This window comes from Homarus americanus, unplaced genomic scaffold, assembly GCF_018991925.1.
Source record: "Homarus americanus isolate GMGI-L3 unplaced genomic scaffold, GMGI_Hamer_2.0 scaffold55640, whole genome shotgun sequence".
NCBI lineage: Eukaryota > Metazoa > Arthropoda > Malacostraca > Decapoda > Nephropidae > Homarus > Homarus americanus.
Genome location: NW_024713650.1, coordinates 2,706,386 through 2,722,058, shown reverse-complemented (window position 1 = coordinate 2,722,058; position 15,673 = coordinate 2,706,386). Strand labels below are relative to the sequence as shown.

The 15,673-nt window shown below is 38.2% G+C and overlaps 1 protein-coding gene across 12 annotated transcripts in view; it reads left to right on the top strand.

Annotated features, from left to right (window-relative positions):
- Nucleotides 1-6,028: 6,028 nt before the first annotated feature.
- LOC121873343 (broad-complex core protein isoforms 1/2/3/4/5-like) overlaps nucleotides 6,029-15,673 on the top strand; it is a 51,998-nt gene continuing 42,353 nt past the window's right edge. For 3 of the 12 annotated variants that reach the window (XM_042376904.1, XM_042376885.1, XM_042376895.1), the window contains exons 1-4: nucleotides 6,545-6,594; nucleotides 13,113-13,303; nucleotides 14,485-14,625; nucleotides 14,753-14,857. In XM_042376904.1, coding sequence (XP_042232838.1) covers nucleotides 6,555-6,594; nucleotides 13,113-13,303; nucleotides 14,485-14,625; nucleotides 14,753-14,857 — 477 coding nt within the window. In that variant the 5' untranslated portion in view covers nucleotides 6,545-6,554. The other 9 variants (XM_042376950.1, XM_042376919.1, XM_042376926.1 and 6 more) reach the window with 9 other exon arrangements.

The following is a 15,673-nucleotide window of genomic DNA, read 5'->3' as shown; positions in this document are numbered from 1 at the left end:
GGGGCCTCACGTGGTGTAGTAATTCCCTCACAGATGGTGTTATGAGGGGCCTCACGTGGTGTAGTAATTCCCTCACAGATGGTGTTATATGAGTGAGGTGTGGTTCCAGGCCTTCCTATCGTAGATGGATTAACACATCGCTGGTAGTTGGGTCTCACGGGCCGTTATCACTGGGTACCTGGGACCTCACTGTGTGAAAGGTCAACTTGGGTACCACTGTTACTGTTGAGTTGTTCTCACTGAATTAAGCACTGTTCACCACTGTTCACCTCTGTTTAACACTGATTCCATTTCTTTCCTAAATGAAATAGTAACTTCTGGCGTGAACTTGTTGATATTCCGGTGGGGAGGAGGGTTCAGGGGAGGGAGTTGGTATGGGCCAACATAACAGTTGACCTGGCTGCTCCGAGAGGGGCGCCAGGTACGTCTTGACCCTTCGGTGGTCAAGACGTGTGTGTGTGTGTGTGTGTGTGTGTGTGTGTGTGTGTGTGTGTGTGTGTGTGTGTGTTACGATTCAGACTGACATTTTAAGGGACCTACCACTTTTATTTTGTATACACTAAAATTTAGTTGATGTCATAAAAGTACTCCACTTGAGCCTAAACTCCTTCATGTAGACCCCAGCATCGATTCTGTCTCATATCTTCAGTTTCTCTTCAACTGGGCACCCAGATACCGACACCGGGTTTTATACCGTTTACCGAAAATTATTTGAAGACACTGCTTACTGAGATCTCAAAGGCAAAGAAAACACCGGCTACCTTAACCTAACCTGACATGACCTCACCTCACCTGACCTAAACTAAACTAACCAATCAGCACCCCGTTAGAAGATGTCAAGAGATTTTATAGTTACTGGACTAACTTCTCAACTAAAATGTATGCTCAGTCACATGGCCAACAAGATTGGGTTCTCATCCCCAATAAAATTCCCTCAAAAAACAGTGTAAAAGATCTACACAGAGATCTAAAGTTATTTAACACCGACGTCCGGTCTTTGGTGAATTAAATAACAAATCAACACTAACACTGGACGCGGAGGTAACTGCCCTTAACTCATCCTACAGAACGGAGACCATCTTTGCCTGTGTGAGCCCGCCAGCACAGCCACCTTCAAGCCCCCCCCCCCCCCAAAAGAGACACATTTTCAGTCTTCGAGTTGCTGTACTTTTTTAATAAACTGTTAATTATTATTATTATTATTATTATTACACACACACACACACGTCCTCCATCCCAGGACAGCGAGACGGACAAAATAAAAATAATAATAATAATGAAGACTTAACAACCTGTGATGAGAGTGAGGAGAAGTTGAAACTGAGGAAGGAGAAAGAGGAAGAAATAGATAAAAAATAAATAAATAAAAAAGGTAATATATGAGAGAGAGAGAGAGAGAGAGAGAGAGAGAGAGAGAGAGAGAGAGAGAGAGAGAAAGGTCAGAGGTACATGTAGCCTGCTAGTGAAGGAGGGCGGAGTGGAATGCCTGACTGTGGAGGTGAAGGCGACAAACTGAAACCCGATTTCTCAGATGCTTGCAAGGTGGTATTTTCTCGTAAGTGATCACATGAGGACACCTGTAAGGGGTTCATTGAAACTACGACACGAGGGAGGATTCTCAAAGGCTCTTAAGTTGAAATTCTCTTCTTTATTGATCACGCAAGAACACTGCTAAAAGATTCATTGAAAACTACAACACAAAAGTGGATTCTCAAAGGTTCCTATATGTAAACTTTCCCGTCTTATCTCGTGAATTGGGAACACATTTAACTAATCCACTGAAGTTATGACACTAAGATGGATTCTCAAAGGTCCCATACGCTGAGTTTTATCCTCGAATGTCAAAGCGTATCCAGCTGACTTATACGCTATTATGTAAAAGATGGCGGCCAGTATGTGTACAGTAGGTGAATTTGCCTACTGTGAGACTTTACCGAAATTAGATGCGTCTTAGTGTGACACTTTTATAGAATTAAGACCTTAGGATGCCTTAGTATTATAACTCTCTCTCTCTCTCTCTCAGGGATGACATTTCCCCCGCCCGAGTATAATATCTTACGGTATAATAGTTCAAGTATGCTGTCCCAGGCCAGAACCCAAAGTCTTAAAGATACTTACGTTAAAATTTCCTCGTTAGCGAAATGAGGTTAGATCTGATTCGCTTCAGCTACGACTAAAGAAAAATATATATACCTATACTAAAGAATCCCAAAATGGCATCAATTGTACTCTGAGCCTCTGTTGCCTAAAAGAATTAACAACACTTACGAACATCTGAGAGTCTGCGAGGGAGTTAATTCTCAAAGGTTGTGTTAACTGTTGATGTAAAAAGTGTATTAACTAGATTCTTATAGGTTGACACGGTGAATATTCCTTATAATTGAAGATGTTAAAAATGCACCTAATTCCTTGGTCAAAATTCATGTTATTTTTATTATGATTCGAAGTTACTTTGTTTGTACAGTACTGCTTCGGCTCACGACTGGATGGACGGACAGACAAACGGACGGGCGGACGGAGATTAGGCATTCCTGTAACACCTCCCCCCCCCCTCCATCTCCTAGAACCACGAGAGTACAAGACCGGCCATTGACGAGTGCTTTTCTCCCCGCCTCTCCACCCTCTTCCGCTTTCACCTTAAGCTTCACCCTCCTCCACCTCCACACCTGCCCAATCCTCTACCTCCATTTCCGTCCACCTCCCTTGTTTCTCCACCTCCTGTTTCCACCTCTGTTTCCTTCCAATTTCATTCTGCACCTCCTGAATCCCACCCCCTCCGCTTCACCTTCCCGCCTGCCTCCTGTTTCACCCGCCCCTGATGCCTTTTAACAAGAATGTTCAACAGACTGTAAGTGTATGCAAACATTTAACGTGTTGAATGATTGATTGTATGAACACGGAATCACTTGAGCTGACGCGTTTGAATTACAGAATGACGTGAATATATACAGGTATATATATATTTTTTTAAAGAGTTGGGAATAAATGCGTTTTGCCTCGGTGCATTTTCCAACAAGCAGAAACAAGTGACAATCATTCTTCAGCTGTAAGTCAGATCTAATAAGAATATGTTTTGTCGGTTGCATTTCCCGGTAGGCAGAACACAAATGACGGTTATTATCCGTCTGATGCAATGAACGCAATCTAGTATAAATTTCTAAGTCCTTCAGAATCTAGATGTTTTATTTTTGTAAGACTGCGGGTGTTCGGATAACTTATAAAAAAAATCTCTTGAATTAATGGAATGTTCTCTCTGACTTAGCCATGACTTCGGTTTAACTGTATCATTGGCCAGATCCAACATTTCGACTTTTATTTAAATCTTAATGTGTTGAATCTTTCACACCATGAGGCCTTTATTGACTCGAATTAAATACAATCATAATTACAATAGTTGTCATGGTTTAGCGAGTCTATCCCTGTTTTTTCTTAGTCTAGCGAACTCTGCTATAACTCAGCTAGACGGACCAATGTTAATAATTTCAGATTTCAATTTATTTTTTTACGTGAAAAATTCCATAATATTAAAAACTAGAAACGAGAAAAAGATTATGAATTTACCGATTTGGTGTCGTGACTCACTTAGCAACCAGTAACCAATCAACAGCGTCCTCTGAATTGTGATGGTTGCTAAGGAAGCGAAAAGTAGGTGGAGTTGAGTTAATATGTCACTTCAGACAACCATATAAACTGAAAGGCATAGGGTGACACGTCAAGATTAGACACCCCAGCTTATTCCACCTTAAGAATTAGACACCCCAGCTTATTTCACCTTTAGAGTAGACACCCCAGCTTATTTCACCTTTAGATTAGACGCCCCAGCTTATTTCACCTTAAGAATTAGACACCCCAGCTTATTTCACTTTAAGAATTAGACACCCCAGCTTATTTCACCTTTAGAGTAGACACCCCAGCTTATTTCACCTTTAGATTAGACGCCCCAGCTTATTTCACCTTAAGAATTAGACACCCCAGCTTATTTTAATTTCCCAAGAATTGATCTTAATTAATTTTAAAGATTAACCACCAGCCAACTCTAATGCAACCTAATCTGCTCAAGTGACTACAGCACATGTTTTTTTCTGACCGCTGTACCTGTAAAGATGTTAAGCCTGATGTCCATAGATGTTGAGCGAGAGGGGTGGGGGCAGAGGGGAGGGGCAGGAGGAGGAGAGAGATAGAGGGAGGAGCGAGGAGGGACGGGAGAGGGAGGGGCGAGGTGGGGGTAGAGATTGGGAGTGGAGGGGCGAGGAGGGAGGAGAGAGGCATTTAGGGGAGGGAGGGGCAGAGGAGGAGGAAGAGGTGGGAGGGGCAGGAGGGGGGAGAGTGTGGGAGGGGCGAGGTGGGGTGAGAGGAGGATTAGGAGGGAGGGTCTAGGGGAGGAAGGAGTGGGGTGAGAGGATTAGAGTGGGAGGGGCGAGGAGGGAGGGAGAGTGTCGGAGTGTAAGGGAAGGTTAGAGTGAGTGAGAATGAAAGGGGGTGAGGGAGTGGGGATGGAAAAGAGTAAGGGTGGGAGAAGGAGTAAGAGTGAGGGAGGGAGTGGAATGAGAGTGGGGGGAGGGGTGAATAGGGTGAGGGAGTTAGGAAGAGGGATTGAGGGAGAAGCGAGATTAGGATAATGAATCTAGTGTGAGGGAGGGAGAAGGGGGCGAAGCTATTGAAGGTGAAGAAGAGAGAAAGAGAGACAACTTATTATATGTGGTAAAGGAGAAAGAGACCAAGAAAACAGAGAGGGTGACAGGAAAAATAAAACCACGAAGTAGAGAGGCGGAGGAGAACGAAGGAGAGAGATATACGAGAGAGAAAAGGATAATAATGTGTAGTTTCTCTACCGTCATACCAGTGTGTCCTTGACAGGCTTACCAACCGCTGCTAAAAATAACTTATCCATGGACTACCATTTACTTTACGTGGTCAAACTTAATAACTGTTGGTCTTTTAACTTGTTTTAAGCTTAGTTTCGAGGAGTGAAAGATTGTGTTTTCTTCAGTTTTCTCACAAGATGTCATTACTGTTTACATTGTCGGGTTCATGTTGGATTCATAAAGCTTCATATGTTCGTTTTGTTTAACCTTAAAGGAAATTAAACTCATTAGGCTAGAGTCTCAGGATACCTTCGACAGCATTTTGCGTGTTATCTTTAAGCCTTAGTTTACATGAACCAATTAGAAGCATTGTAGCATCAGGGGATAAAGTAAACGTAAGTAAAGACAAAAATTAACATACGATATTATAAGAATCGTTTGTTTCAGCTTCTCCATACCAAGCTTATAAAACCATAACATAATGCAAGTGTTAATGTAATAAGATCAAATTATATTTAAATTCAACTTACCTTTGCCTTGCATATGCAATAAATTCCTATCAGAGTCCCGGAGTTAAGAGATTAATTATTAATAAGAAAAATCGGCTTCAACGAAAGTAATCCATGAGTTGATAGAAGAGAATGTTGTTTCCTTTATCTATTCTTACCGGAGGATTAGTATAGAAAGCTCTCTTACTCAATAACGTAACAGCTGGGGCAGACTCGAGTAAGAATGTGGCGCAGACGTTGTTTATAGCGAACAGGCGTATTTCTTGAAACAGATAAGGGACGTTTTAAACTGCGTTGAAGGTACACAACTACCAACCTTTCCAATGTACAGACGTTGTATAGCAAACGATTATCAATCATTTTAAGGGCCCAAGTTTAAATTATATAAAAATAAACTAATAATATATATAAATCTACAGTACAGAGGTGGTAAAAATTGTAAATATTAAATATTTCATTGTTTTAAGAGGATGTTATGTTCACCACCCTTCCGTGATGTCATGGTGACGTTTACATGACGTCATCTACTTTCCTGACGTCACAGAACCTTGGCGTCAAATGAAAATCGATATTGCATAGAAATACCATCTAAGTTTATTTCGATTTTTCAACTGTGTGTGTCGGGGTAATTAGTATTAAAATCTAATATACAATAGTCATAAATAAAGTAAATTGTTAGGAATATTTCAGCAATAATATTCTTCTGTGGCAGTGCAGGTCTTGGTGGGACCGTCTAGGCTGTGACCGATGTTTTGTTTGTAAGATCTCTTATTTCTAAGGATAACCACAATTTTCAGTCAGGTAAGTGTAACACCACTTTTAAATTTAATAGCATGAATTCTTGGGTTAGTCCGCTGAATGCTTGAGCGACCCATAGTTAGGAAAGCCGTCAATTAATGAATTTAATTAGTAGTGTGACGGGTGGTAGTGCATGTTGGTGTGGTGGTGGTGAGGGCAATGGAGCATAACCCAGACGGTGAATGACTCATTCCAGCCCCACACTCTCCTTCCAGCTTCTCACCAACCTCGCCCCTTCACCATCCCACCACCCGGACGCCTCATTTCACCAGGTAGTCAGGTTTGTGAACCAGGAGAGCGGACGGAGGTGGCGTGGGGCAGGGGTTTGTTGGGTTGCTTGCAGTTGCATGTTGGAGGAGGGGCGCGAGTAATGGCCTTGACTTGTACCAGTGGTGGGCAGGGAGGTGTGGGACGCTCAGGGTAAACTGTGGCAGCGCCAGTCATGCCGGGGCCACACTCCTCTGGCCTCTTGCTCCATCCCAGTTGGTGATACTCTTGTGTCCAGTCAGGCTGTGTGTCTCTCCCTCCCTCCCTAGTTTGATTTTCTGTTTTACTTTTATCACAGGTTGAGATAGTTGTTATTACATCTAGTGAAGGAGAAGTTGAAGTATTTATGTTTTTTCAAGATAATTATATTCATAATGTGATCATCTACAAGCAGAAGTGTTTGCATCATCAGTAGATTGACAACAGATCCTAGACTTGAAAAATGTCTGTGATGTGTGTGTGTGTGTAACAGTTTGTGAGTTTCTACACCTGTAGTGTAGCGCCGGTAATATGTGACTCAGAAAAACAAACTTGTGAATATAATTGGTGAAATGTTTAATATCGTGTGGAATTTATCGTTTTCTTTATAACTGTGTGAGTGTCTTCAGTTATGTGAAATGATGCTCAAAGCTGCTGTTTAAGTGACTCGCTGCTCTGTCTGGAAATCAGTTTAAGACTTCACTGTTAGAAAACTGAGAATATGGCATGTTGGATCATGTCCTTAATTATATGATTAATGACAAAAAATTTCCAATACATTATCAGTACACTACCTATAGATGGTTCATTGTGCAGTACAAGTGATAGCGAACAACACTTCACAGACACCTATTGAGTTTATTGTCATTGCAGATTTAGCTTTAATATTTACAACTTTAATTTTGTGCAACTTTTCAAGTGACTAATGAATGCCTAAAGAGAGCTCATAATTTATCCATGTACACTATATACCAGTAAACTGTCAGGGAGGACATTGGTCACTGTTCTTAAGTGAATAAACATCATTGTGTATGTTACATACTCCAGTCTTGTAGTGTAACTCAACAAGCAAACACGTACCGTCTTGAACGAGGGCAACCGTGTGTGTACCTGAAAAAGAATTACAGTAGTTTGTAACTGTGAGCTGGATATATTCTGGTATTATTGGTGCACAGTAAATTATTTATTGTTACAATACTGCTGGTTGTCTTATAGATTCTGGCCTAGTCTGGTGCTCGTCGATATTATATACTGAACTGTACAAGGCAGAGTATGCGTATCAGTGTACCCTGGCTTGTAACTAAACGTAACTCTGTGTAAAATAAAATCCTGTCTAAGGATATGTTGTGGGCCAGGTCTGTTAAAACAAATTTTCCTTGTATCCAACCTTTTTTCATTAAGGATACCCTCGGGGACACAAGCACTCCGTAAATACAAACTACACATACTCATTAGATTATTGAGGTTTGATGTAATGGTTTATGTCACAGGCTTGGCAAGTCTGAATTTTTTCATCAAATTTAGTAAAACCGCTAAATCCACTAAATTGATTAACTAAGAATTTGGAAATACAATACAATACAATACAGTACTGTACTGTACCTGTACCAGTCATTTGAACTTCTGTAGCTATTACATAACTCTTGAGTCTTGACTGAATAATTTCCACATGTCTCATTTACTGGGTAATGGAATTGTGTAATTTTCAGTATAAGAAAGATTTAAATCCCTAGTTTAAAAGCAATCAAGGAGCCAGATGCCAAAGTGATTAAGGAACTGTTAGGTGAGGTGTTGAGAACCATTAGCTACATAAATATTTTGGGGAGCCTTTGCCAAGTTGTTGTAGGAACATGCACTGTAGAGGAGATACAACTAGGCAAATAACTGTTTGTGTGATGAGTTTATTGATCCTTGTTGGGGATAAGTTAGGTACTTGGTACTGAGCAAGAATTAATGTTTGGTTGACTGATTGATTTTATTGGGAATTCATCACATGTAAAGTACCCTAAAACACACTGTGGTTAAGAACAACATTCAGTTTTATAAGGTAAACAACATACCATACAGTACAGTGTATTTTATAATTTTATATAACTCCGAGGATAACACAATCACTTATTTTCTTTATACTGTAGTTTGGTTAGGATTAGTTATTAATTATGTTGTATTATGTACTAGCAGCTTTACAGTTATCCAGGCTTAGTTTAGGTATGTGGATAACTCTGGTGATCTTCTTTAATATTTTTAAAGTGTTCTCATAATTTTGGAATAGTTTTTCTTCTTAGTTAGTGTTGGAAACTTACATTAATGGAAACACAGATAAAAATTGAAGGATTACACGACACCGCTCCTGAATTATTATACGTACAGTACTATATTGCAATAAATTCAAGTTCCTTCCCATACAAAATTAATAAATATGGTATAAGTACTTGTAATTGATTTATAGTGTAAAAGTGTAATACATGACTGTTCCTTTTCTTGAAGATATATTAAAATTGGTAAAGTGTTGAATTTGTAATTAAAGTAGTTTGGCTTTGCTTGTAATTTTATATTACTGTTTGGGATCACCTGAAGACTTGGCACCCTCAACTTATTTCACCTGATGACTGAAGTTAAATACCCTAATGTTAGCTTAGCATAACCCCTTCAGGTAGTGTTAGCGTGTTTAATCATCGGGTGAATTAAGCTTGGATGTCAAATCTTCAGGTGTTCCCATATTTATCTTGTACAGTGTAGTTTAGTGTAACAGTTGTGTGTGAGTAATACACAGTACAGTACCAGTAACTCAAATTAGCCTTTTAATTAGCCTTTCAGTGGTGGTGACTATCTTTGTCATTAGTAAAATTATCACATGCTTTATTCCTTTTCACTTCAGATAACATAGGGAACATTAGGTAATATAACTGACACATTATTATAAATTAACAATGAAGAAGCTCTGTACAGCCTTGTAACTATGTGCAGACTAAGAATATATACCGGTAGTTTGACTCATAACAATAGTAAATGTGTAAGTTATCTTTATTGAAATATTGACAGAATCAACCCAACAGATCCTGCCCGATCAGCTATTCATTTGTCGTACCTGTACTTGTAATATTTATAAACAGTAGATGTGGTAAGGAGCCTCACTCAGCATTAAAACTTAACAGTTGACATACAGCGTAACCTTTTTAATACCCTGTCACTCCTGTGGTGGGTGTTCTTGTGTGTGTCACTTCAGGTTTTGTGGATAGTTTAACTTGAATAAATACAGTTGGGTTGCATTTTGGCCACCTTAAAATGTAGATATGACACATGAAATTTAGATGACTACTAAACTCTCATTCATCATTGTTGTTTCGGTTTTAGCCTCTTGGACTTATTTGGTACATAATATTACTTTAAAGTTTAGGCTTAACTGAGAAGTAGGAATACCATAACTAAAGCTGTAAAAATATTGTTTAAACTTTTTATCAGTAAGTACAAGAAGTGTCACTGGGAGACTAAGACAGAAGTGGGGATGGCATAAGTACTGTATATATAATTAGCTAGAGAATAGATTACCATCATCCAGGGTCATAGGTTTTTTTATCTTGTTACTCATATAACACAAAAAGCATTTGGGGAAACCAATAGAGAACAGATACCCATAGGAGACCTTGATGAGTTCCTTCAGAAGGTTTGTAATCAGCCAGCCTGTAGTGGTTAGGCAGGGATCAACAAGTACAGTAAGAGTCATGTGCTGCTTAAGTTTTCACCTCAGAGACCTGGATGTAGACAGCTGTGGGGGAAAAAGGATGCCATGGTCTCAGTGTAAAGTCTAGGGATTTTACCCGGCAACCTCCTGCTACATTGATTAGGTGTTTTTGCTGTTTAGTAAAGGAAATAGAATAAATGCAATTCATGTTAGTTGAGTTGTATGTGAAGAAGACAGTTGATGAAATACTGTAATGTTACATTTGATTCTTTACCAGCACCCTGGGTTTATAGGACCCTGAGTTGTTAAGAATTCCACTGGATTCTGACATGAATTGTAAGTTGTTGTTGGTTTCATAACAGCCTGGTGCAAGGTTTTATTTTTATCTTTATCTGCAGAACCACTGAACGGAATTGGCATACAATGCCAATAGTGTTAACAATATTCAGATTTATGAAGGGGATGTTATTTAGTTTAAAAATACAGAAATTAGCAGCTTTTGGCAACCGATGACTTCTCATAGCTGCTAAGGAGGAATACCGTACTTATTTTTTACTTTGTCATGTATCTTTGAAGCAAATAATGTAAAAATTGGATTACACGATTCTTGAGATAGTGCGATCAAAGTTTATTCCAAAGATGTTATACAGAAAACTTAGGTCTTCACCAAATACAATTTATTATTTTTCAACGGCATATAACTTTCCGGTGTAAAAACCGTACTGTACAGTACAGTATATTAAGATTATCTTGACAGGATTTCTCCTGGTCCAATGTCCACTAGCTCTTATCAGTCATAATCTTTAACCCATAGTCACTTCACTTGTAGCTAGTCAGGATGATGTTTATCAAACATGTTTTGTATGGTACAGTATACTGTACTGTGCAGTACAGTACTGTACCCGTAATAGTGAGTTATTTAAAATTTCCTTCGGGGATATCATTTATGTAAACCTATTTTTAATTTATTCATTTGTTTCGTCACAGATGTGTGTGTCGTACTTTTAATCTCTTATGTGTATGAGGCATGGGGAGACACATCATACATATCCAGCCCTCTTCCTTGTACTGTTTACTTTGGCATTTCCATAATTTCTAGCATTGTAGTTAGTAATAAACATTCTTCAGTATGCTAACAGTACTGTACTTACCGTACATCACACCTTAGAGCATAAATAAGTTTATATATAATGGTAGAAACTCTGCCTTCTTCTGTTATAGGATGTTTATTATTTGGGAGAGAAAATTACATAATATTGATCAGTCATATTTAAGATAAAATGATGAGAGAATTTATTTATTAAAGTCACTTATATAATACAGCTTAGAAACAACAAATACTTTACCAATACATTATTAATATAAGTTTTCATCAATTGCCTCATTTACTTATGTTACACTAACTATGTAAAAGTAGATGATGTTATTTCAAAATTGTTTTATCCTGTTTTTCATTTGTTTGTCTCGGTATTTATATATACTGTACGTACAGTACAATAATTGTGATATAGTAACTGGTTAATTACCATACAGTACTGGAAATATATTTTTGCTATAATTTTATATACCTTTAACATGACCACAGTGATATCATTGGCAGCCAGGAGTCATACCAGAGTATTGTCTGTAAAGATCTATTCGCTTTACAGTACTGTTTTGTCTTGCACTTTTACAAATTCTAGTGTTGCAGTTAGTAAATAAACATTTGGTAGTTTGCTTCTTGTACTTATACAGGTAATATAGTACCCTATAACAAATCCACAAATAGAGAATAAACATTAAAAAAACAACAACATCAAATGGAGGACTTGGGCTGTGACTGGGAGTACTGTATAACCCTGTTTATAATCTACTTTGGAATCCACCATCATTTTTACCAGTTTCACTTATACCAGCACAGTACTGTACTGGCCTTCTCTAGGAACACAACTCCCTGCATCAAACAAGGATAACTTAGCAATGTCCATCATCTTGTCTCTTAAATTTTGATTCCCATTCGTTAAGTTTAGTTTTATTTGACCTTTTTTTAATGTTGATCACAGAGTGTATGGGTGTTGACACTTATATTTTTTTCAACTTCGGTATATTTTAGACTCAAGAATATCCCCAGTAACGGAACTCATTTGTAACCTGGGTACTGCCTGTATGTGTTTTCTGTGATACAGTTTTTATTATTACTGTTCATGTTAATGGCCAAATCACTAAGTTTTGTTTTTTCCTGTTGTTTTTTGGTAACTCATGTCCGTATTTGAGGCTACAGTATGCAGTAGTGATTTTTTCAGGCTCCCTCTAAACCCCCCGACCATGGCTGAGAATACCAGAGGATTTTTTTTTTGTGCTGTAGTGGGGTGGATAGGAATATGTTTTTTCTAATTAAAGCTATGCAGTTCCTTTAGTGAATGTTGTCCATTGTTAGTGATAATTAATCTTCTTATATATGATGATAATCCGTTTATGGTGTATGCAGCTGTTAGTCAAATAAATGAATACCGTTCACAACATAAATCTTGTTAACAACTTGTATGGCACAGCTTACAACAAAGTGGCACCTCAGGAACCATTACAATTATTAGAAGGTGGTTGATTACCAGTTGCTGAGTGAGTTGTACAGTCGCTCAAAAATAACTTTACTGGGGGGTTCAAAATGAATTCCGCGACATGTTGTCTCGGTGGGCTTGTCAAAATCCTTCGTCCGTTGTGTCATATTGTCTAACACAATTTTGTAAAGATTGTGTCTTGAGCGACTGTACTAACCACATTGCTGAGTTCACCTTTTTCCCCTTTCCCGTATTTTTATTTATTTTTTTAATAATCAAGAATTTGAGGTTAAGTATTTTCACCTGAAAATTTTTCCTCTTTCATTAAAAATAAAAAAATGGCAATGTATTCAGTAGTGTGATGTCTCACTTTGGTCTCACTTCACATACTGTACACAGCAACCAGACAACTTCCTTAAATTATAATACTGTATATATATATATACCTTTACTGTATATACATTTTTATTTAAACTCGTATATTTCCCAGGAATATTATCAAAGATATTAACATGATAATTTCTTGTGTTGCCAGAAAGTAATGTAGAGTTAGAAACCAAAATGTCTGAATACTGCCTCCGTTGGAACAACCACCGGCCCAACCTGGTGACGGTGTTTTCCGAGCTCCTGACCTCTGAAGCCCTGGTGGACGTCACACTGGCTACCGATGGTCACTACATACACGCACACAAGCTGGTACTGTCAGCATGCAGTGTTTACTTTAAGGTAAGTTCTCACAATAGTTTTATTTTATTTTCAGACGAGTGTCATCTTATCAGGAGTGACGTGCCTTTTTTGAGTCATTGTCAATTGTTTAGGAAATTAAGAGGTCAGAATACTATTCGTTGTTTATTTTTTATATCAATGTGCATGTACAGGTTCGATATACTGTACAGTAGTTTGAAGCCTCAAGAGTTGGTTCCACATTTAACATTTTTAATTATAAAACCTATTAAGCAAGTTCATATTATCTTCAAACAACTCGGCTTTGTTCCAGCAGTGACTGTTGCTAATAAAAGGTTATTGAAGGTGACCAAGTTAGAGATCTCCACAAATGTGTTGAGGCATGTAACAAGTAATGAACAACAGTGTTGCTGTGCAATTTTTTGAGTGACTTGTCCTCACAGAATCAGTGATGAGAGTCCTGTCCTCTGAGATGTAATTTACATCATTACAGACCTGTCTTTTTTCTTTCTTTTTTTTAGTCACGTCACAAAATTGTAAAGTCACAATAAATAGTGTTGTGTTCAGCTAAATGCCATGCATCTGTGTTGTTTAGATAAAAAAAATTAATGACTGGAATTTCAGGTCAGTTACCTTGGCAAGCGAGTTAGAAACCATCCACTCTGCAGAATTAGATTTACTGAGCCCTGGTCAGTATCAATACAGTACAGAAATGTAATGCATATGGGTTAGAAGAGGGTACAGGACATTGAAGTTGTAATATTTTTGTTCTTGCACCAAGTACACTGAAGGAGCTATTAATAAATCAGAGCTTAATGGAAAGAATAATTTCTTTAGCATTGAAGATTAATGAGTGAGTATAGGTTTTAAAGAGGTACTTCTCTGTAGACAAATCTGTGATGTGCCAGGAAAGAGAGGAGAGTATTTGTGTAAAAGAGGTGACTGAAGAATTTGTAACATAACTTTTGAGAAAGTCTAAATGACCCAATCTTCTGTACAGTTTTGAACAGATGAAGTAAGAATCTTATTTAGTTAGTACTACCCTGGACAGCCAAGTTGTATATGAGCAGTATCCTCACTACAGTGCTTCTGAATATCTCAAGAGAAATCTAGAGACACTTTGTTAGTAATTGATTTGTGTGTTAACAAAGAGCTTATATTTATTTATTTTATTTCTGTAACTGATGTTATTATTCACAGCTGAATGCGTCATTTATTTACAGGACTTGTTTGGGGCAAACCCTTGCAAACATCCCATTGTGATCCTCAAGGATATTCGTATCGATGACCTGAAGACTGTGATCGACTTCATCTACCGCGGGGAGGTCAATGTCTCCCAGGACAGACTACAAGATGTGCTCAGGGTCAGTACAGTAGTGGAGTTTTGACAGTGTCTCGGGGATTTTAGATCTGAGTACTGTATATATAAATAATACTTTATTTATATTTTTGTTAGGACAAATAGATAACCCATACTGCATATTTACTCAGACTGCAGAATCACTAAGGATAAAAGGACTGGCAGAGAACCCACGTAGCTACGATGAGATGTCTAGTCATGGTGCCCGCTTCTCATCATCCTCACTTGGTTCACAGGTAAGTTTTCTGGGCTGAAAATTATTCTTGGGTTCCCAGATTTGTTTACTTCCCCAAAATAATTACTAATAAGGTTTGGGATTTGGAGGGGGGGGGGAGGTTAGTATGCATCAGAAGAGCATTATTGCCAGCTTAGGTATGTCTTAAGGTTCTTACTTATAAAGAATCGTGATCTTTATTGCTTCTTCATCTGCAGTTACCCCATTCCTTGCCTTATTATTGTTACTTGCTCCTCCTAACTTATTCTTTCCTTATGTCATCATATTTCATCTCTTATCTTCATTTGTTTTATTTTCTTCTCTAGTTTTGATATACTGTACATACTCTGTCCATGATCTTATATCCTTAGATTCCAGGTTTACATACAGTACCACAGATTCTGAATGTTTTTTATTATGCCTTCACTTCATGTGCTGCGGATGCATTGATCACCACCATTCTTTACATTGTACACTGTACTTTCAACACAGCAGCCAAGTTTGTTAGCAGCATTGAGGAAAATGTATCTGGCTTACAGCAAAGAACTATTGTAGGCTGCTCTGTATGTATTCTTGGATTATGTACAGTAATGAAATTGTGAAGTTATATAATGTCTGCTCTTCCTTTTATTATTCCTTACACTTATTTTTCTTATTCTTCACAGATCGAGTACATTGACACACTTGCACACCACCGTACAGTATTTGCAACATCATCCCTTCCCACACACGGGGCTAGTTGTGAAACCAACTACTGTACAGTAGCTAAAACAACTCTGTGCATACTTTGTGAGAAACAATATGAGACCATGGACTATAAATTTTGGTATACGAGGGC